This window comes from Battus philenor, unplaced genomic scaffold, assembly GCF_028537555.1.
Source record: "Battus philenor isolate CCGP_79_NKW_IND1 unplaced genomic scaffold, ilBatPhil1.0.hap1 SCAF_1, whole genome shotgun sequence".
NCBI classification, from domain to species: Eukaryota; Metazoa; Arthropoda; class Insecta; order Lepidoptera; family Papilionidae; genus Battus; species Battus philenor.
In genome coordinates, this window is record NW_027181661.1 from 16,294 (window position 1) to 40,305 (window position 24,012).

General features: G+C 47.6%; 1 protein-coding gene across 4 annotated transcripts; it reads right to left on the reverse strand.

The window, feature by feature from the left end:
* Positions 1-3,260: 3,260 nt before the first annotated feature.
* LOC137921526 (WD repeat-containing protein 47) lies at positions 3,261-23,831 on the reverse strand. Of its 4 annotated transcripts, none has more exons than XM_068764343.1 (10): positions 23,695-23,831; positions 19,680-21,102; positions 19,450-19,551; positions 19,121-19,166; positions 5,377-5,627; positions 4,959-5,136; positions 4,467-4,610; positions 4,222-4,377; positions 3,933-4,152; positions 3,261-3,849 (listed from the first exon to the last, which is right to left on the reverse strand). In XM_068764343.1, the coding sequence occupies exons 2-10, from the start codon at positions 21,086-21,088 to the stop codon at positions 3,704-3,706; spliced, it is 2,652 nt and encodes an 883-aa protein (XP_068620444.1). In that variant the 5' UTR covers positions 21,089-21,102; positions 23,695-23,831; the 3' UTR covers positions 3,261-3,703. The 4 variants fall into 4 exon arrangements, with proteins under 4 accessions (XP_068620444.1, XP_068620428.1, XP_068620419.1 ...); XM_068764327.1 differs by adding an exon at positions 22,565-22,614 and having other exon boundaries at positions 3,933-4,377; XM_068764318.1 differs by having other exon boundaries at positions 3,933-4,377.
* Positions 23,832-24,012: the final 181 nt, after the last annotated feature.

Consider the following 24,012-nt stretch of genomic DNA (forward strand, 5'->3'; position numbering starts at 1 on the left):
ACACAGTCCACTCGACAACATGATGATCATACAATTTCTTTATAATTTAGGTACATATTTTAATCTATTGTATGTAATATTGTTTCTTTATAATAATAGTACTTTATATGTAATATACTTACCTACATAGGTATAAACTGCATAGGTAACTAACACAAGACCAAGTATTGTCGATAATGATGTGTAAAAACACTGTTCTTATATTTTAGTAGGCGAGTTTTAAACCGTTTAAAAAGATTTATTTGGGGTTTTAAACCGCCACTTTTGGTTTTAAACGTTTTAAATCGGCTTTTTTACATCTATAGTCGTAACTATACATCATTATCGACAATACTTGGTCTTGTGTTAGTTACCTATGCAGTTTATATCTATGTAGGTAAGTATATTACATATAAAGTACTATAATTATAAAGAAATAATATTACATACAATAGATTAAAATATGTACCTAAATCATAAAGAAATTGTGGATAGGAGTTTTGACCTTTATTTCCAAGTAGTTAAGGTCTACTCAAAGGTCTCTTGACGTCTTTTCGCGTGAGAAGTGCAAGTGTGTGAGTTTGGTTTTAAACCGAATGAAACTGATTGAAAAATCTTTTCAAAATAACCAATATAGTTAACTAGGTAATAGTTTTTCAACTTAGCTAGGTAATGTCTACGCTTGGAATAGATAATGTGTTTATATTTAATAAAAACATAGTCGTCAACACTAAACGTTTAAAATCGAAAAAAATTGTTTTTTTCGGTTTTAAACGGTTTTTTTCGTTTTAAACCGAATAGTTTAATTCGTTTTAAATCGGCCTTGCATCTATAGTCTTCACCGATCATTGGAATATTTTTAATATCACACGTATTTGCTGCTACACATACTTTCTAGAGTTGCTTTTAAATTGGAACAAAATTAATACGAAACTAAAAAAATATATTAGCGCCTTAGGATCTGTTACGCTGCTGACCAAGGACGTAAAACATTTCCATTTTAAGTTTAATTCAGCTAGCCGTTGACAGATAGCTTAGTGGCTTTTTACCCGCTGTTCGTTTGCGTCGTGTTTAAAGAATTGATAATTAAAAAAAACATTATGCCTTAAACAAGGTCGGCGAAACCGCGAATTTGAAGATTCCTCGTAGCAGCCCTTCCCTAGTAGCAGCGGGTGAGCAAAGTCGCGCGGACTACCGACCGCCATCGGGGCCGAAAGGTTCTCGAATGATAACCATCGAATGAGAAGCCGGTATCGCATAGTTATTGTCGCGGCAAGTCGCTGGAGGGTGCAGCGCAATACCGGTCATCATTTTGGTGAAGGTCAATGCCCTGCAGTAGGAGTATATCGACTGATATCAATACAGTAGCGTGGCAGAAATCTTAAGCAACAAAAACGTAAAAGATGTTCAAAAATGGTAATGATGCTGCGCGATATCAAGAGCTCGCGCCGCAATGATTAGACATTTTGTGAGATTTTAAACTTATCGGGCGCACGACTCAAAGCTGCAATAATTAAACAATAAAATCTTATAAATGTAATATACATATCGCTTTATTTAACTCCGCTTCCGGCTTTAATTTGAGTGCAATAGAAGTAGGTCCCCAAACCTACCGCAAAACAATAGAAATCGAAAATAGGCAACGTCTCCGTTCGACATTACCTCGAGGAAGAAAAGCGGACTGACTGCCGACGGTAATGTGCAAATTGTTTCACAAAGGACATTAGGCAGGTATTTTTTTTGTGTCTGTATGTGAAGAGATGTACTCGTACAAAGATGGAAACATTATTAAGGAGACCAAGAATACGCTCCTAAGACTTAATCCCCCCTCCCACGAGCAGCTCAAAGGCATAACAGTATTCATCCGCTACAGATTAAGCTCTAACGCCTGTTTGTATATTTTAGTGTTGTAGCTCGTAACATATCGCGGAATGGGAAATCCCCTTAATGTTTTATTGTAGACACAGCTGTAAAAGCCGAATAAAACTGAATCACCGAATATGTATGAGAGTGCGTAATGTAGTAAATAGATACTAATGGCGAGCTCGACTACCGGCATTAAATTTGGCGCGACAGGAAAATTTATCTTTTTTTACCTACTCTTTAGATTGAAGTACAAACTGATATTAAAACTGTGCCGGTGAGAGGAATTCGTACCGCTGTTATTGAAACAACGAACTACGTAAGAGGAGGAGGAGGAGGAGGACGAGGAGGATGATAATGTTTTACATGAAGCAACCAGCACCCGGCGTCAGGTGCACGGGGGGCATGTTTTTCTTACACCGGAAAACTGTACTAAGATTTCAATTACCATTACTTAAGATTATTCGTCTAGATCCGGAGCCGTGTATTTAATAATAATTTTTTTTCTATCACTTCAATTACTGTACTGTCTGTGCGCGCACTTTTCAAATTTTTATTTATTACCCTACAATGTTATATGCATGACATCTTTTTACTTATAATAAGTCATACTTAGTATGTTATACTTTTTCCATATATAATGTTACCACCCGTCTGTATACTTATAACTATATCTTAATTCAATTTATGAGGTTAGCAATAAAGAAGTAGTCGCAAGAAACGTATTTTTAAAAATCGGACGTCGTCAGGGCGTCGTGGAAATAGATTAACAGAGGTACCTTTTCACTTAAACACTGTAACATGCTAAAACATGAGCAAAATAAATCGGAAGTATTAAACATAAATATAGAACAAGGAATGAACAAGGCACGGACGCTGTCAGTGGAATATAGACCCTAATAATAAAAAAATTAATAACAATTCTATTATGTTATTTCAATTTGTTTACACGCGTCAGTTGGCCCGTTCAAAACTAACAACACTATTCGACGTGCGGCTTGCAACGGCAAAGAGAAAACCGACGTTGGCAGGAGGTCGGGTGTCTATAGGTTGAACTGTGGTGGGTGTCACAGGGGCCATAAAAACACTTATGCATTGTAAAAGCCACATTGATATCCACTCTCCAAGCGGTATACATTAGCTTGTCGTGGGATACCTGAAGCACTTTGAATAATAAACATCATTGGCTAAGATGCATTTTATTTTTCACAACATACACATATATCATGGTGAGGATATACAGTAACAATACTATTAACACTATATAAACTGCAGGGCGGCGATTCTGTAGCTAATGACGACTGGCGCGCGTTTGTGTGTGTTTGTGTGTGTGTGTGTGTGTGTGTGTGTGTGTGTGTGTGTGTGCGTGCGCGCGTGTGTGTACATGATGTGTGGCTCAGCAAATAAAACAACTCGAGTTAGTAATAAAGGTTATATTCTCCGACTTCAATACATACAAGTCGTTAACGGAATTCGTCTTGGCCGAGACCGCGTACAATATTAATTAAATAATTAAATAGACAATTAAATCATAAACTATATGTCATCGAAGTAATGCGGCCGCGCCGCGTGCCGGCGTTAAGTACTGCGCGGCGGGCCGTCTGCCAACTACTCAACGTTGATCGTTGACTCGCACCGGCGCCGCTGCTGCGCCCCCGCGGCCCACTTGCAGCAGTGCGTCGGCTGCAGGTGTTCACGACTTACAAATAATCGGTCCATGGCGAGTCGAAGCTAGAGCATGCGTTCGCGAATTCGTTTCGGTCGCGCCGGAGCAATGCGGAGCGTTCGGTCGCGGTTTTTTGCGAAAAAGGATGAGTGAGCGCGAGCGGTGAGAGGTGGAAGCAGAGTGCGCATGCGGCGGCTACACGGGCGGTATGGTCCACAGCACCGCCGTCTTGTCCGCCGACGTGGACAGGAACGAGAAGTCGTCCGGGTGCCAGCGCGCGGAGATCACCTTGTCGGGATGTCGCGCCACGGGCACGCTGGGCAGCGCGCACGTGAGATCACCTGCGGAGAGCACGAGCGAAGGTCAGAGAGGGGCCACGCGAGGGGGCGGCATCGGGCCGAAGGCGAAGGAGCGAGCGAGTCACCCTGCAGGTCGGTGAGCACGACGCGGCCGTCGTAGCCAGCGGTGAGCAGGTAGTAGGCGCCGGGAGAGAAGCGCACGCTGCGCGCGTCGGCCGCGTGCGGTGTGAAGCGCTGCAGCGCGCGCGCCCCTCGCACGTCGTACAGCGCGCACGAGCCATCGTCGTGCCCGCACACCAGCAGCCGCCCGCTCGGGTCCACGGCAAGCGACGCAACCGCAGAGCCCTGTGGACACACACGCACAGTGTCACGGAGCGCCGTTGCGAGCAGGCCCGGATGGACGCGCGCTCTCACCTTGCCGGGATGGCTACTCGCCCCCGAAATCACGTTCACGCAGCCGCCAGTGCGCAGGTCCCAGAAGCGCACTGACTTGTCTTGCCCGCCCGACACGAACATGGCGCCGCCCCAGTTGTACAGCGACAGCACGTGCCCGCAGTGTCCGCTCAGTGCCTGCAACGAAGTCCAGGGCGTACAGGTCGCTACTTCATCAGATCTCGTTGGTGATGGGGGTGGAGCGGGGGTGGGGATTCGCCTCTCACCTGGAAAGTGTTGCCGGTGACGCAGTCGGTGACGTATATCTTGCAGTCCCCAGCGCCGCCACTCACCAGCAGACTGGTCTTGTTGGAGGTATCCTCGATGAAGCACACGTCACGCACCGTGCCGTCATGCATCGTCAGCTCCACCTGCAAAGCCGACTTTGTTTTAAATAACGATTCTCGACGATGTTCACGACCAAAGAGTTCGTGTGAGTATCCACAGTCGGTCACAAGGACTTGTGTCAGCGAGCAAACACTGTTGCGTAGGTCACAAGCACGGAATGCTTTCCTTGGTTGACACAGGTGCGGAGTCACGAGTCCAGCGAGACGACGTCGGGCTGTGCAGCGTTCCGAGGGCAAGGCGCGTTATCGTATTCGCCTATAGCTCTGACCGCAGAGCTATTTACGCGAGTGCTGAGTCGAGCCTAGTCTGGGTGTACGGTGGAGCAGTGTACATCGTGTAGCCGCTTACCGAGAATAACCAAGGATACGAACCTCTTGTCCCTCCAGATTGCAGGTGTGGCTGTTGAAGCGCATCAGTTTGACGGTCTTGTCGTTGGAGCCGGTCGCCAAGAGATCGCCTGCGGGGCTCCACGCGAGGCAATAGATGCTCCCCTTATGGTGTTTGGTTCGCTTCAGGAGCACGGTCGGAGCCGTCGGCGCACCGCTGTCCCTGAACAGAGCGCAGCAAACGTCACACAAAATATCTTCCCGGCGGTACATAAGCATTGCAGTCGATGGCAAGTTGAGAATGCACGAGTAGCAGCACACCGCCGCCCCCAGTCACCCGAACAAATAGAGAACTGGGGTAGTCGAGCCGATGCAGAAGCTTTGCCCATCGGGTCTGCGCCCACGGTTAGCTGTGGGAGACAGCGCATCATGATTGTTGAATCGCGGATGACATGACACTTACTTGACGTCATCAATTTTGGGATAAGTGCATATCCTCAAGGTCTTGGTGTTGGATCCGACGGCGTACAGTTCGCCGTTGGGGTGGAACTCGGCGCAGCGCACGGCCTGCAAGTCTTCCAGCACGGTGACGGGTTTGAAAGTGGGCCGGGAGCCGTTAACGTCCGCGCCTAGCCCCGGACCCTCGCCCTCACCCCCTGCGCCGCCGGACGGCGACGGCGGCAGGTTCTGATGAGCTCCGTTCCTGCTCGGCGTCTGCAAGCAATGTTTTCATCATGACCACTAGTACTTACACACGTACGTCGTGTTGGGTTTCGATATAAAACAAGCACATTTAGTTAATTATTTAATGTTAAGAAATCAAATATGTTACACTTGTAAAATGTCCGTTGATGGTAGATGCAAAAAGTGGTCGTCTTTTGTTAGAAGCCGGTGAAAGACGCCTTGCGTTCCGATACACGCACTCAAGTCCAAATAAAAAGTGTTACGTTCGGATACAATATCGAACACGTCGTATAAGAAAGGCTCATAAACTCATTGAGGAATCTTTCCTGTCTTTGTGGAACCTCAATACATTCAATTAATAGCATCGTTTATAATATTGCGCCTTATTCAGGTAACGCTGACGCTCACCAAATGTTATAGATTAACGGAAATCGCACCACTTCGTAAAACGACCCCGCACTTGAGAAGTTTCCTTTAATCCAAAAGCTCCGATGTTTTGATCTAAATAAGCTTTTTCATTCCTAGAAATACCGTTTCGATTGAACTTCTCTAAAACATTTTTGATTCATGGGAAAATCATAGAATGCCATTGGCGTCTTGTGTGATTTATCAAACGCTTTTGTGTAAATAAAATCATTATGAAGTTGAAGATAAATCTGTAAAAATCATTGTCTCATACGCAGGTGAAACAGTTTATAGGATCACGATTAATTAGCATCTAAGAACTGGCGTTCCACAGAGACCTCTCCAGGGTCCCTTACGATTGTGATATACATTAACAACGTGCTGTGATCAGGCAACTCGTTAGACATTTCAACATTATTATTAAACAGTGCACGCGACACTGTACCGATGCTAATGACACGTCAATCGTTTTCAAAGTTAGCAGGGCGGCACATACAAATTACGATGAAGTACATAATGTGTTATCACGGGTACAACGCGGGCTGCTTGCGCGCGACAACTCAGCGCTGAACACTTATAAAGCAAAATGCCTTGAAATTGTTTTAACCAATGTTAAATTAAGGTAATTTTGGTCAGTTGACGACGGAGCAGTACTTCTGGGACAACTAGACGCAACACTTCAGTACAGGTTGTCCTCGTCTGTTGTCCCAAAGTCAGACTACTCACGGATGTCGACACCGCTCCGATACTACACTGCAGTCGCATGCGCAGCGCCGTGTCCTATACTGTTTGGGTAATGATGCGAATATTGACGCCGCGTTTGTTACTCAAAAGAGACACATTTGAGCTGTTTACAATCTTAAAGCGAAAGAATTCATTAAAGACATATTTAATGAAACAAATATTAAAACGGTTGCATCACCGGATGTTTGTAATAAAATCCAACATATTCACAATAATACAGACAACATCGAAAAAAATGAAACCACCATTCCTTTTTTATTTACAAGAAGCAAAAACATACTTTTAACGTCAATCATTTGTTTACGTAAAGTTGTTACATCCTTTTTGGGACAAGGTGTAACGCAACTACAATAAAATTCTTCAAAACAATTTCAATGTTTACATTAAGGTACGATTGATCAATAATGCGTATTATTGTAATAAACATTACACAGGGAATAAATATGCCCGCGATTGGAATTATAGAATTGTGAAGTAAGCGCGGAAAAAAAATAGCCAGCGAATTCTTGGTTCTCGTTACGTTCACAGTCAACGTCAAGGAGCTCGGCAGTAGTCTGCATCAATACATATTTAAAATTATACTAAGCTTTCGGCTTTTCGAAAACCCTTAACTTCTCGAAAGAACATATATTTGTTTGCTTGTTTCATAACGGCGTCGACGTAGGCAGCGACACCGCGAATGCCGCTGGGATGGCCTGCCCGCTCGCAACAGAGCCGTTCACTTGTGACAACGAAGCAGTCACTAAAATGAATCTGCAGCCGATAGAGCGGGGAATCGGAGCTGACACAGAGAGTGATCGCTGTGTACCCAGCGCCGATGAACTGCGACACTCGCTAATTTTTGTTAGGACAGTTATCCTAAATTGAGAAGTGGACGCTCCCTCTAAGCGGCGGGGGACGCTCGTATTTGACCGCGTCATGATGATTAGATCGCGCCGTTGCCTGTCGGTTGTATGGAGCGCTAATCCAAACGAAATGACTATTCAGTAACCGTAGACTTGTTACAACTTGTCTAGAGGAGGAACTACTCAACGAACTCTACTGAAAGAAGCAAGATCATTTACGAGCTGAACTTCGGTAGGCCACGTCGCAAGGTGTGCGGCTGGCGGGACAAAAAGAGACACCAATGCGGTACCGGTAGGTGATGGCCGCTTGCCTTCAACAAGCGTTGCGCCGCGTTCAGACGCAACACGACGAAGCGAATGCGTAATAAGTTATTTGCATCGCGTACAGTACCGCGCGCGGCACGATCACTCAAACACAAAGTGCTTTTGCGTGCAATACTCCCTTTTGAAAATAAACAAGCGTACAGCACGGGCGGCACGTAGTATTGTTTTACTAGTCGCGTGGACGGCTTTTAAAAAAATTTCAATACACCTTCCTACGCCCAACACAAATCCGCATAACATACATTCGGTTTATTTTCTTTCTCTACTGAAGAGTGTTTTCAATTTTGTGACATAAGGACGTTTGCTTCCTTATACCAGCTGTAGGAGCTCTGGAGGGAGACTCTACAATCCTTCCCTTCGCCGCATTGTGCTTGAAAGCGGGGACCAAAGGCCAAATTCGCCGCATGGTCTCGAGAACAGCTTGCACTTACAAATATTCCTACACGCAACTCGTACACGTGCGAGCGAGCGTGCGCGCGTGCGAGGGTTCTAGTCGGCGCAGGTCTGATGGGCCGTCCCCCACGTTAAGCTAAAATAAAAAGACCGCAACACTTCGCGCCCGGGCGACTTGCAGGCTAGTTGCAGTGCAACAATCTTCGCTTCGCGTTTATTTCTACGAAAGTGAACAGTTGCCGGGGTCAACGTCGGGAAACTGTTTTACGTCTTCGTTCACGAACGACGCGCCGACACTCACATCCCACTTCGCGTATTGTTACAGTGCACGCCACTAATATACATTTACATATTTATATTTACATACACGTATTTGAAAATAAAATTACATTTTTGTAGTTCATAGTTTAACTTGATCCCGAGCAGCGGGTCGGTGTCTGTATTAGTTCTTCACCAAGACGCAAGTTTAGAACGAACATGTAAAACTAACATAAATTTTGTTGAACACGGAGCTACGAATTTTACTCGATTTTGAATCTAAAAGTCGGGAATATCGATTACTTAAATATTGACTCCAATCAGACGGATTTGAGAACTGGATTGATGCAGTCGGGGCTTCTTACGCAACCGACTTGATTAGTCAAATCGAATGTAGACTGACCGCGCGCGGCTCGAGATAAGTTTGCACGATATAAGCATCGCTCTTCTAAATTCAGTACATCCGTTTAATTGTAAGGATTTGTCTATTTGAGGGAAGAGGAGCTGTTAAGTCAGTGGATACGACGGCAGCTGTCGCGCGAGCCACTTTACGGGGCAGTGGTACTGATGTCGATACAGTTTGTGTATTTGTACTGAGTAGAGCCAACTCAGCAAGGAGAAGTTCGGTGACGTATTAATTGTGTCAACTCATTGCCAACATCCGCACCAAAACCAGGCACGTGTGTACGACAACAACAGTGAGAAATGTAAGAGAACTGCAACAGAACAGAAAAGAACACAAAGCACGTTCAATGTTTTGAACTGCATTCAATTAGTAATCGTGTCCACGAAGCGAACTGCGTGCGCGTGTACTGCCGCCTATTCTTTTGCGCACTCTCACGCAATCAATTGTAAAAATCCTCAAACAGAAACTGGTAACAGACTTAAGTAAGGGAGTTGTCACCGGAAAATGAATCGCTTCAGCACAGTAGGTTAAGGACGTCGTTCTCAATCGCGCTTTAAAAAATCCGTGTTTGGAAAACCTCACACGGTAGGTTCTTTTAAATCAAGGTGCTCTATGTCGTCGTCCGCGCGGCCGCTCTCGCTGCTTTCGCGTGCATTCATTATGCAAATACGTATCCGCGAGTTTCGATAAAATGTTATAAAGCAATCAAATATTATAATTGCGATAGGTGGCGGCGGAAGCGGCAGCGCATTGATTCCGAGACGAACGGCCAATTAACATTTGATTTCACTTTCAAATCGCAAACGAGATCGTCGCGCAGCGCACCGCCGCCGACCGGTGCTCGGGCTTGTGAATATTATATTATATTACATTATACAACAAAACGTGCGGACGTCGGCGAGGGTGGTGACGTCACTAATTTCAAAACAAAGCATCTGCAGAACAAACAACGCGCGGGGCAGCGGGCGGCGTGTTCCCGGCAGCGCAGTATAAAAACAAATATGGAGCTCCGTTAGAGCGGCGCGCTCCAGCGGAGCCGAACGACCGCCCCCTCGCCTCCCCGCGCGCACGACAACAACAACAACACATTCGCAGTGTCGCAACAACACCGCAACAGTTTGCAACAGTTCGCTCGGCCGCAGTGCCGATGACGTACAAATGTTTTAGAAAGTGCGCAGCGCATACGTAACCGGCAGCGCGACACCCGGCCGCCGGCGACCGGACGTCGCTATTTGGAGCCGCAAAGCAAACAGAGTATACCTGAAAGGCGGAAATCCGTTTCGGCGGAGGCACCTGCGGGGACTTTTCGAGCAGATTTTCCATAGAGTGTCTGGTGAAAAATCCTCGTTTTTGAAAGGCGGCGTTGGAGGCGCGCGGCGCGCGAGCGAAGGCTGGCGCGGGCGCCACGATGCGGTTCCCGTGGTCGTCATCGTCCTCCCACTCGGTGACCACCTCGGCGCGTACGTCCTCCAGCGAGCGCGACCGGCCGCACGGGCAGGCGGCGGCGTGCGGACCGTGCGCGGCGTGCGGGCCGTGAGCGGCGTGCCCGGGCGCCGCGGGGTTCGGGTGTCGCAGCCGGCGCGGCCTGTCCCCGGCGGCGCACGGGTCCGCGTAACTGGCCGGCGAGGGCGCTCCGGCGGATCGGTAGCTCGGCGACAGAAAGTAGTAATCCCTGGAGTTGTCACCGTAGCCGCTCGCGCCAGAAAAATCCGAGAAGGTGGAGCCCTTCGACGACGTGGTTCTGAAATTTCTCACGTCGACTGGGTCGGGAGGACGAAAGTAAAAATTGGGCTGCGAAGGGCGCGCGAGCGGCGGCCACGGCCGGAACGGCGTGTCCGCATAATGAGCAGGTTTGGACTTCATTACGGTGTCGGCGGTGTCGTCGTTGCATGCGGGCGTGCGGGCGTGCGTGCGTGCGTCCGGCGCGCCGCGTGCTGCGCTACTGCCGCCCCCGCCGCGAGCGCGGAGAAAGGCTCGCGAGTGAAAGGACGGCGCGCGGTATCATTTCCCCGAGCCCGCCGCGGAGGAGCAGCGCGTGTCACTACATTATAGCTTAGCGGCGCGCGCCCGGCCCGAGCCTTACCCGGAAGCACGCACCGACGCGCTTTGCGTTGTGCACGACACATGTTCTCGTAAAATAAATTACAATTTTAACAAGGACATTTAAGTATAAAGCAAAAAAACTAAGAAGATCTTTTTATCCATAACCTTTTTTCAAATTAGTTATTTTGGCCCAACGCTACAGAGTCATTAAACATTTGTAATGTGTTGTGCGTTCCCGTGGCAGAGGCGCGTGCAAATTCTCTTCGAATCAATTATTTGCGCATCCGGGTAGAATGTTTACTTATAACGTTGGACTACTTTAGTCTCAAACACTAAGGCTGGAGTACGGGTGCGCGCGGGGGCCGCTGGAAACTGTAAACTAATCAGTTTTTTGACATCATTCGCGATACACAGAACCGCGAAGTGAGGGTCACATGGCCGCAGCGGCTGCGACCCGACGAGGTCTTGCGATGTATCTGGTGGTGAACGCTTGTTCACCGAAACAGAAACGGTGCAATGGTTTACAATGCGCAAGTAAAGTCGCGCACGTCGGCTGCGTCGAGCTGGCCGGGGCTGTCGTCTACGCGCTGCATGATATTCCCAATAAAATTCAAGTGGTAACCTAAGCGACGGCTTGAGTGCGATGCGTTCGTTCGGAACACGTCCGAATGTTATTCCAGGAGATGAACTGACCGGTCGCAACTTTCACTTTGTTTCTGTCCGCTTTGATTTTATTTGCCGGCATCGGCGCGTGCTTCGTGCAATGTCAGCGCTCCGGCCGCGCGCATGTGCGTCGATGACTTCTCTTTGGAAATCGTGATCGCAACTTACGTAATTCTGTTAAACTTATTCCGAAAGTGACGTAATAAGAATTCTGTGTGAAATTGCTTCTCTAGTGAGCCATTACTAAGAGATTTACGTCCGGTTCCGGGCTGGGCCGCTGTCAGTTTTGCGGGCGTCGGAGTCTTTGAAATCTTTTCGAAGCGTTTGCGGTTCAATTGCAAGCATTTTGAATTTAAATGAATATGTGTGCTATATTTCTATACAAATTCTTTTCATTGCAATCTCTCTGTCAGCATCGGCAACACTATTTATCATCGCAGGTGTTTCCTGCTGCGTGAGCATTGCGTCTCTTGGATATGAATGCGCGTCCGGTTATTCAAAAACCAAAAACAAGGCGACATCAACATCGACAACAACGAGATGATTGCAGCACTCATCACAGTCTGCGGTTGCGTCACGCGGTCGCCTCTGAGGCACCGTGCCTATAGAACGACCTCGGACAAGTCCACCGCGAGCTCGGAGAGTGAAAGGAATAGTATTTCCTGCGCACGTTGTTGCCCACCGCGGCGGACGCGTGCGAGAGCAAAGGCAAATGTTTGCGTTCGGCAAACGAGAAGTGAAACATTCCGCGGGGGCACCCGGCGCCGAGGGGCGGAGGCGTCGCGTCGCTGCCGCGGTGCACCGCGTCACCATTTAAGGTTGCGCAAGCCGCGTTCCTTGTGCAGCCGACGCAAGTGCCAACACTGGCACCAATAGCGCGCGTTGCGCTGCACACTCGCGAATGCAATACGATGACTTGTATACATATATAGTACGGTGGCCCCGCATCGCAGTGTCACCTTGATGACAACTTGCACCGCCCGCTCGGACGAGGCGACTGGTTTGCCTCGAGCGATGCGTCACGCTACAAAACCTTACGATACGTCGGAGAATCGAGACGCGTGCAAACTCGACAATAGGCGGCAGCAACTGCCCGACGGAAGACACTTCGCCTTTGCCAGAGGCCAGAGTGCCAAACGACCGACAAACGCCGATCAGAGTTGTCGCGCAGAGGAGACATCCGAGCAACACGCTGAACGCGCGTACACTGGAGCCGCAAGCGAATATATTATTTTGATGACTGCTAATTGATAACTACGGCAAACAAACAACAAGGCGGCGATAACGCGGAGCTGTGCGCGAACACGCCGGACGATGAAGTCATTCGCGTGCGGATGCAAACGCACTACACTCGTCGTGCGCGCAGCGTTGCCTGTGAGCGCGCTGCACGGGGCGACTCGTCCCGATTTGCAATTACCTTACTGAGTCGGCGGCTCGGGGACCCGCGCTCGCGGGCGGGGGGCGACGGGGAGGCCGAGCGATCGTAACCGATGCGCCAGCTGTCCAACGAGTCCGTAGAAGACCTCCCGGCGTCGACGGAGCTCTTCCTGAACAAGCACCCGGTGGACCGTACGTAGTCGCGCTTGGTGTCGCGGCGCGCCTGGTAGGCGACGTGACAGCGCGACAAGTTAGGCACGGAACCCAGGGAGTGGCGCTTGGCTGGGAGCGCAGCGGCGGGCGCCGGTCCCCGCCGCAGCGTGCTCGGGAACAGGGACGGGTGCTCCGGGCCGCGTGCACCCCGCCGCCCGGCTCCCGGCGAGGCGCGCCCTCTGCCGAACATATCTTTCCTTAAATTTGCCGCACAGAGTCATTCCCGCGCGACAACATTGTTTTCTAAAAACCGACCTGATGATGAGCCCATCGGTGGGCGACGAACATTCCCTGAAATAGAGCGGCGCGGAGTCGCGGCCGTGCAGGTACAGCGAGGTGGAGGAGCCGGAGCCGGCGCGGCGGCCGTGCACGTCGCAGCGCGGGTCGCGTTCCACGGTGGAGCTCACGAGCGGCGAGCGTCTGCCCTCTTCCCCCACGCTCAGAGCGCCGAACATTGATTCCAGGCGCCTCATCGCGTGCGCTCTCTCGACGGGACCCATGTTCGCCCTTTTGGCCACGCACTAACTCGGTAACTTATCCCGTAATTAGCAAAAAAAGTTGAAAAATAAATGCGCGCGTTCACGAAACATGTGCGGCGAGCGGGCGCGCCGCGACGCGACTGCGGGCGCGCGGTGAGTCAGCCGCGCGCCGCGACAATCGACATGTCCTACGATCGTAAATATGGAGTATCGGAAGGTAAATAATTATCTCGAGGACGCGGGAACCGAGAGCCGAGGAGCAGCTCGCGCCGAGCCCGAGCAGCCAACCGCGAGGCGCGTGGGTGTCGACGCGGCGCCGGCCGAAGGCCACGCGGCGGGACCGCAGCGACAAGCCTTATAGACTTATATAGCGAGCACACGAGCGACGGAGCCGCGATTAGCATAACCAACAAACCGCTCCGTCGAGCGGACACCACAGCCAGTCCGAGGTCGCGGCGCAGCAGGGCGCAGGACCGCCCCTCTGAACAAACACCGACCCCTTAGCGGTACATAAACACCATATTATCCAAACAATCAAAACAGGCAAGGAAAGAAGACGCTTTGGATAAAAGTCCACGCAGTGATTGACGGCAACAGGACCCCGGATGAACTAGCTATTTATATTGAAGTACAAAGCGCGCTACAGGTGTCCGGTTTCGTTGTTTAAGTACAAGTTTACTACCGCCACGACCACTAACATATTGCTTCCGGACGTTATCACCGCACACTGCATCACTGAAGGGAGCCACGGGGTGCCCTCTCGTGCTCACGGGCCACGGCGAGCTCTCAATTTTTATTATTTATATAAATCCGACTGCTGGGACGACGCGACGTGTGCGTGTGACCTTCGTAAACGAGTGCATGCAGTACAGTTAGAAATAGAACGCATAACATTACAAATCAACTAATTACTAATGAAAAATAAGATACACGATACGGTGCGCAGCGAGCAGGCATTAAAAGTTAATGAAATAAGCTCCAGTACACATTATACATGTTATTGGTTATCTTATTAACTTTCAATCCATAGTTATATGCGCCCCTACACGCATGTGTACACACGTGTACATGTACTATACATAAACATATGCGTTTGTGTGTATATACATATGTATACATATTTCATTATTACAGATCGAACAAATGTTGCAACGGACGGCCAATTGGGCATTAACTGCCTTCTGTTATTAAAAGTTCGCAGAAGCCGAATTCCTGTCGTACGATTGCGTTACAGGTGCGCGGCCGCTTCGCTTGCGCGCGGACCTGCCGCGGGACGCAGCTCGGGACTGCCGCTGTCACGGAATGTCGATAAGTTGTTTTTACCAATTACGTTTGCTATGATAAAAGTCTGCAGCTTCCGACGTTCGGCCTTTTGATAGAGTGGCAGCCGGGACGAGAGGTGCACACCCGGTGCACGCGGCGCCGCGCGGACACTTTCCAATGAACAATTCGGACGTCTCCGATCGGACGGACGCGAAGTGAGGTAAGAGCATAGCATAGCGTAGAATAACACATTTCCATAAAGAAATCGCACAATGCAGCGCGCGCGACAGTTGTCCATCAATTAAAGTCAATAAAGGCGAGTGACGTATCGCCGCGGCGACGCGACCGCGGGCCGTGCGCTCGTGCGCGCGTGTGTGTGTGTGCGCGCATCGTTACCTGCCAGCTGCAGACCGAAGGCACGGTTTGTTCCGGACGCGAATTAAATCAGTTCGGCCAGAAATAATGAACTGCCGATATGATAATGTTATCAAATTTTGAATGACGTAATACTTCTTAAATAACTGTAACGAACACCGGCTTTCTCTAATCTAAATAAATCAATATTTACACCATTTTAGTGAAACTTCGCTCGCTGTGTGCGGCAACAAATGCTACCCAATCCTCTGCGGGGAAAACAGGTCTAAGTCGCTTGGGTCGCAGAACGTTGTGCGCGCGCACCGGCACCTAAATCTAAACTCATTGTCGTCAGATTCAGAACGCTCCGAGCTGCTCGGCGGGATGCTGCCGGATGAGCTCGTCGTCCAAAAGTTTAAGTAAACAATTAAACCTGCACGCCGTGCTAACTAAAGCAAACAATTTGATGGAGGTATAGAGAACGCGCGCACTGGGCGCGGGTGCGGGTGGGCGGCGTCTCCGCTGAGAACGAAGGCCGTATCGCTTACGCGGCCATAAACAACTCGACGCGAGGGCGTCCGCTCATAAATCATCCCGAGAGCGTGGAGCGCGACCACGAACGCAATTAACCGGGCAGCGGGACGCGGGGCGACTGGCGGCAGCCCGGCTCGGCGCTGGTGCGAGATCAGGCGCGTCGGGGACGGTCGCGTGCAACCGGTTGCCGTTCTCTTGACGGCGGCCCTGCCGATCCCGCTTGAGTTCCCTGCCGTAATCACCCGAAATGCGTCAAGACTTTTAGGTGTAAAATAAGTAACCCCGACGTAATAAGCACCGAGCGCCTGTGGGTACCCAATTCCGAGGTCAGGCGCCCGCGATGCTCTGCCGCCTAAAACCCGGTGAAGTTGTTAAGGACGACGGACACTTATCAGTAACTCAAATTCCCAACTGCCAATAGTCTTAAGTGTCATTTTTCATGGAACCAATTTGCGGAACAAACACGCCAGGCGTTTCACCACTTTTTAAAGTTAACGTCTTCTGAAACGTCTACACAAGGCGACTGACGGCCGACAGCGGCGTGCACTTAGTCATGCAATAAACATTTTTACAAAGAAATATAACATTTTTGTACGGAACATTTATTAGTATTACAATTAGTTAGTATTATACATTGTAACGTAGCACGTTAGCGTTCCATGTGTTTAAATAAAAATATTAACAAAAAGAAAATAAACACAAGTGTCACATAAATTGCAAAACGGTAAACAATATTTGAACCCTTGGCGGGGCACGGTACATCTCAAGTGGCGTGGAATCGTCCAATCGGTTCAGCGGACCTTTGTTTTTATAACAAACATTCCAATGCGCCCGCGCACCAGTCGCAGCAGTATACATCGATTGCCCGGGAGAAAGACCCTGGCCTCGGTCGCGTTCACCAGCTAGGTGACATCTCACGCACCGACGCACTCTCTTTGTGTCGGTCGCGTTCACTAGCTACGTGACGTCTCACGCGCCGGGGCCAATATACGTTATAAGTTCTCGTTTCGGTTCTTCAACTTCATTCTCTGAGCATCTTTACGCCACAATCTTTATATCGCTTCGCATCCTTTTGGGGTGCGAGTTTTATAATTAAAATAACCTTCGGTCTTTGAGATTGAACCTATTCTAACCTTGCACCGGCACGAACACTCCCTGTCTACTTCCGGCGTTCCCCGTTCCGACCTGCTGCCGCCTGACCAGTCTTGGGAGATCGTGCAGCTGCTTACCGCCACCATCAGGGAAATACCGCGCTGCGGTGTAAAACCAGACCAGGCCTTCTGCCCACCACCCTTTTGATTTAAATATATTTTTCTTCTGTTGCCGAGTTCGATGTTTTCTTTTTACCTTACACACCTCGGGTAGGCAAAAAATAAGAAACGGAACAACATTAATATAAAAACATTAAAACATTTAAAGCTGATTGTAAGTGGTCCGCGTCGGCTGCAATGCGGTCCATTAGACGTTGGGGCCGGTCTGCGGGCGAGGTGTTGACTGACAATCGTGCGGATTGTTTTGGGGACTCATGGCGGCGCTTCGAGCGAGCCCTACTCCCCCAACTGGCCACAAATCATAACCCAATAGATTAAGAGAGGGACTAGATGACGGCCAGTCTTCAGCTCTGACAAACTGCGAAACGTTCGTTTCCAAGATTGGGTGGATCGAGCTTCATGACATGCGCCGAAATTGTAAAACCTTTTTCACAAAAATATGGCTCAATCACTCCTTTATAGATAACACCACATCAAAAAATCACCGAAGTCGGATAATGCCTGCGTTGTACTCTGTTGACCAATTGGGAAGCCTCTTTAGTGCTTTCAGCATAAATACGGTCATCTTGTTTGTAACCTTGCTCACTTGTCAAGATTGTCCCATCCGTAAATAAAATGTTTCGGTGTCCTCTCTTTGCGTACCGCTTAAGAAGTTGTTTTGATTTGATCAGCCTATTATTCCTAAATATCAGTTGAGGAATGGCCAGCTTGTCTTATAGCTGCCAGTTATAGTAGGTGATATCTCCGTCTCCTGAGACAAAATGGCAATTCGGGTTCACTGCACCCGTCTATTGCCATGGGCTATCGCCGCGTACACCGGCACTCCGTTGCCGGAGGAGTATTTGCGAGTTGCATTTGGCACCACACCTGTCGACGTCACGTGTGCAGTCGCAGCGATTCCGTTCGGTCCATGGCCCCGCTCCCTTTTAACATCACCAAATATTTTACAACTTGTTGGCGCGTAAACAAGGAAATGCAATGAGCGATCACATAAAAATGGCAGACTCGAAATTCAAAAGTAACATTTGGTTTATTTTTAATTGTAACAGTATTTAGGAGCAGGCCAGGTACGTTTTGATACACGTGTGTCGTCGCCTTGGTGCATTATACACTAGTTGGTCAGACCTCATACTATCCAAATTTAGTTGCGGTCCACTTGAACTATACCTGAAGATATTACTATTAGACTGCGCGTTGTTCGCATAAAGTTCATGACCGAAAAACCCGAGGTGTGCGGTGAATGGTCCGCAACTACCTCTATTGTGTTGGCGGAGTTATAGTTATGAAATTATGCGCAAACACTTAATATTGCTCCGTTGCTATGTTTGTATTCGGCGCCCGGAAATAACACATCTGTTAAGTAGAAGTGGCATTTTATTTAGAACCTCATACTGATACGTAACAATTTGACAATCGCCTTCAGCTGTAAGCGCCGCAAGTCAGTAAAAGACAATTCAAGGAGGAGGCCGATTTTGTTTTGGTTTCACAAAAAAATATGGATATAAGTGAGAGCGGCGCTACGGGTCGCGCGCTGCCGCCGCACTGGAGTCGCATGCGTCGCGTCACGAGCATTGCACACCGGCCGCAGTGTAAGGAGGCGGCGCGGGCGCAAGCGACCTCCGCGTGTTCGGTGTCCATCGGTCATTACTTACAAGTGCACCGCGGCTAAGAGCACGTCACGCTCGCTCTTCAGTGGCTCGCAAGGTAACGGAGGGTCATGTCAACATCATATCAAACACGTCGCACAACATGTAATTATATTTAGTATGTTGACACTGAAAACAAAATATTCTCAATCGCCAGCGGCATAGCGCCTGCCCGCAGAGGCCGCGCTAAGCTTTCTAATCGGCAATGCGCGCGCAGCTGGCCGAGCGCGCGCGCCGCTGGGCGCGGCCGAGCGCGGCAGAGCGCGGCGCCCCCTAAATCTACTTAAAAATAAAACAACACTTACAGCGGCGCTGATAGGAGTGCTCGGTATCTCGGACGCTTCGGATTTTCTGAAAACAAATGAAAAATAGCTGCGACTTATTGGCTAGCTTGGAAAAGTCTCCGCGTGACGGTTATTTCTAGATAAAGGCGTACGCCGATTGATAAACGACGATGGTGGCGAGGGACCGCAGCCAAAAGCCGCGCGCCGCGCTCCGCTGCCGTTTGATTTCATTACGATCGACTTGTTTAAATGAAACTGCAAGCTTTGCAATGCACTAAACGCAATAAACTAAGGAAGAAATAATTTTCGGAAATGTTGTTCAGGTGAATTTTCACTTTAACTTTGGTTACCTTGCGAGCGGGTTCGAGTCTGGTGAGTCGTCGTGATTCGCCGGCTGCGAGTATTTGAGGTTGTGCGGGAACGGCGGCGCCGCGTCGCCGGCGTGCTCCGCCCTGCAACGATTGAACAACGTTAGCGTCAATGCGTATCGAGACGCACCGCTGCGTCGGCAGCGGTCGCTCAAAGGTGCTGCGGCGCTCCGGCGAACACCGGTGGCCGCGCACGCCCAAACAACACTTACGAGTTGTGCGGCCGCAGCTCCGAGGAGCAGAGAGTCCGCAGGTAGTCGTCGCACTCGCGTTGCTTCTGTATCTGGTACTCCTTGAGCAGGTGGCGTCGGAAGTCGCCGTCGCCGGCGGGGTCCGTGGCGGCGGGAGCTGGGGCGGCCGGGGCGCTACGGTCGAGCACGCGGTGCTCGGGAGTGGTGGCGTTGGAGGCGGCCGTGCCGCTTGTTTCGTTGGTGTCGGCCGGGGAAGGCGGTTCACCGCCCGGTTTCGACTGCTCGTCTATCGGTTTTAGCGTCTCGTTAAATATGCTTTCGCCATTTTTGCCATCGAAAAGCCGATCGACAGACGTGTTCATGAGTTTGTTTCCTTTAATTCCTGTCAAATGGAAGCCTGCGAAGCAAGAGGAGGAGGGCCCGTAGTCTATAGCGGAAAGCGCCATCACCGCCGGGTGCCGCGGGGCGCCATCCGGCAGGGGGCGAAGGGACCTTGTCATGGCATCGGCAGCAGATCGCGGCCGCCTGAACGGCATCGCCAAGTGCGGGAATGTCCGCGGCTTGATGGGCGTGACGAGCATATGCTCGGTCCACGATGTGTGTAAGGAAGGCCTGTCCAGTTTTTCCACGTCCACGTTCAACATCCGCTGCTCGAAAGGCACGCTAAAAGTCTCAGCAGGAATGGACTGCAACCAGGACAATAGGCTCAGGTCGGACTCGTCGAAACCCGAGCCGTCAAGCAATCTCGAAAAATTGACCTCATTAGTCTGGGCCTCCTTCGAGCCGGTGGCCTTGGCTTGACAGTAATTGACGCAAGACTCGTACAATATGCCTTTGATCAGCAGCTGCATCAAGCGATCGTTTCTGGCACACTTGGGCACTACGGTACTACTGCTGGACTTCTTGTCACACGGCAGGAACTGCTCCACCAGAGGGTAAACCTCCCGGAAACATTGCACGCGAGCATTGCTAGGGTTCCACTTCTTGAAGTGAGCGTGATCGGTTATGCTGGGAAGAGTCAAGAGCAAACAAAGGTTTGAGTATTCTTCTTTGGAAGGAGCTACTTTCTCTAGGTCGCTGAGTACTTTGACCACCTCGTCGACAATATTCTCCACGTTATTGTAAGCTTTTATTTCAGATCTGATGCACAGCAGTTCGATGTACTTGTGCCTGAGTATGGCATAGTTAAACTTGTCCGCCTCGAACGCTTTGAGCGAGCTCAGGGGCTGGATGAACTCCAGCACGTCGTCCCACTGCCCGTCCAGGATGAGCTGCCGGAGGAAAAGCACGTCGTCGGCGTAGTTTCCGTTAATGACGCCCGTTTCGCGCTCCAGAGACAGCTGTGTTATGTGCAGGTCACGGTTGTGCAGAAACTCGAGCGCTAGGCGGATGACGTCATCCTCGCGAAGATTCAGATGCGTAGAGGGCATCGTCGGGGTTTCACCTAGAACAAAATTGTGATTATTGTACATACAATAATTTAAAAATGATACAACTTGTTCCGAGAATGAAGAAAATTGATTTCTTATTAAATAACCTGGGTGCAAGACGATATTAATAAATGTCAATTAACATAAATTCACAACATGTCTTTCCTCTATACATATAGTACTTATATAGATACAAAATTACAAATCAGTTGAGCCACTGCCTTAATCTGTTGCACAGCAAATTCCGGTATCAGGTGTGATCTTAAAATTCCACTGATATTTAGCTTCTTGAGCCATTATCAATTTCTCCCTTGGTGCCCCTCACCATTCGCCCCACACGCATCAGGAAACATCACTTGGTACTTAAAACAGGTATGTACTGCTGCCTCATATGTGAGATCATTAGTCTTCAACATATCTTAGTGCCTGTGCTCATCTCAAATGCCCAGTACTAGACAACTCCATAGTTGGCATATCTATGTTTATAACATTTATCCATCTTTATCCAGCTCTAGGATGATTTCACTATGATTTACTGAAGTATGCTTAATAATGATCACACATGTAACATGTAAGTATTTCTGCTGCACCGTGATTAAGACAATGGTGCTCACTGCAACTGTACTTTATAATTACACCGCTTCTCAGTCTTAGAGTTAAAACGATGATGGGGAAATACAGTTTATATAAGATATAAAAAGTTAAGAAAATAAAATATAATTAACTGTAAAGTAGTTAACTGACAGACAATGACTAGTTTTTATATACACTCTTATAACTATAATCAGATCATTTACAATTTGGATTAAATGTCATAAGCAATGACCGGGACTAATGGCATTTACAATATGTTGAAATGATAATAAAAATACTAAATAGTGCTTAAAAAAGTTTAGCTAAAGTTCATTCTTAGTGCGGACACAATCACTGTAAATGGATCGAGATCTCATTTCTCACATATTTTATTGAAATTTGCACTTGCATGCACCATACAACATAAATGTTTTGCTTGCAATTGAAATATATTTTGGGTAAATTCAAGTGCAGTTTTAAATAAGTTGATTTCCATTAGACAATTATAAATAGCCTAGCTAGTAGTTCAGGGCAACCAAAGGAATTTTTAGAATCATAATATATAACATAGCCAGCTATCTCACGGCCAACTGGGTGTAGCAACATATTCTCTATAAAGTTTAGGTAGTTATCAGTATGATATGGAATTTTCTGATGGAAATAGAGGTACTTCATTAATCATTCTTGAAATTTACTAATGCTATCAATATAATTGTGGAAGCTCAAATTCCAAACTTATGTGCCATATTCCAAAAGTTTCATACAAACAATATTCATTAAAATTTCTCATCACAAATAAAATGATAACACCCATTTAAGGTATATATAATAACACTAATAAATGTCAATCAATACAAATATCCAAAACTTGTTCAGAAAGGTAAATGAAACACAACTACCTACATTTTAATTCCTTTCAGAACTGGCTCCACACAAAGTACTTGGACCAATATCTAAACAAGTAAATGAAGAGTTAACATTATATAGAAATTGACATCAGGTATAACATTTATATTCATGTGTTTAATTTTGATTTAATCACATTTACAGTACATAGTCATAGTTAATTGTTGCTCTGTACAATAGGCTTTTGTAGTGTTAATATATGCAAACACATTCTTGTTGTATATTGATGTTTTATTGTGACATTTTAAAATACCAATATGATGTGCACATAAGATCCATATGCACCAACAGCTTGTAGCTAGAACCTTATTGAACATTAAAAAAATGTTCTGATTATATCAACTCTAGATTGTTGAGATAAGATAGTTGATTCCCAAAAATAATAGATCCTTTGGTTTTAAGATTTTTTTATTGCTTAAAAACTACCTAACCTATTTTTTAAAAACCTTTCCTGCAGGTTAACAATTACAAAGAACATATTCAGTTAGGCAAATGATAATGATGTTTTTTTTATTTCAATTTTTTCGATTACTAAACCTCCACATTAAGTTTTAAAGTTGTGTTTATAGACAATGATTTAAAATATAACAATAATTTTGCAAAAGTTGATAAAATTACACTTAGGCATTACCTGGCAGCCACAGAACTGTTTGACAATTACTATGCTCCTGTAATTTCACAAATCGACTAATGAACTAATCAGTAAATAATATAATTACAAAGATGGACAGTCACAGACATCTGAACACTTTTTGAAAACTTTCACTAAGGAATGCACATTAAAACAATTTGTTTGAGAAAGTCAAGTGTCAGTGTACTACTCGGCGAAATTATTAGTGCATCTCTGGCAGTGCCGCACCTGCCCCACATGCCGGAGAAAGAAAATATAAAACATCTTACATATTCACACAACGCGCGTTTCTACTCGGGCTTTAAAAACATAAAAACAATCCGTGCGATTGGCGCAGCTTGATATGAATCATTATACCGGCACAGAGCTCTGTCGCGCTGCTGCAACAATATTGTACGAATCCAAACACAAGAGCCGCCAATGTTACAGTTACAGAAACACCAACGAATTATGTTTAACGAGCAGTTTAGGAACAAATTTAATACTTTAGCCTTACCTGTTCTACGCCGTTTGCAAATCCTAGTGGCCGGGAAGATGCACACAACTAAAAAACGCACACAATTCACATTATTTTTGTGAGTACATTTGAAAGAAAATACAAAAAAAAACCTCGATATTGTAACGTCGGAGAGAGCGACTTGACACACAGATGAGTTTGCAATGTCTATGACAAGAAAACTTAAAAAATAGCTTTTGACTTATTGTTTCACCAATTTACGTATTTATTTTAAATTTATTAAAAAATCAAGTGTGTATATTTTATCTTCTGTAGTTTTGATGTATTACATAAAAATGGTTTCTCAAATCTGCTAGC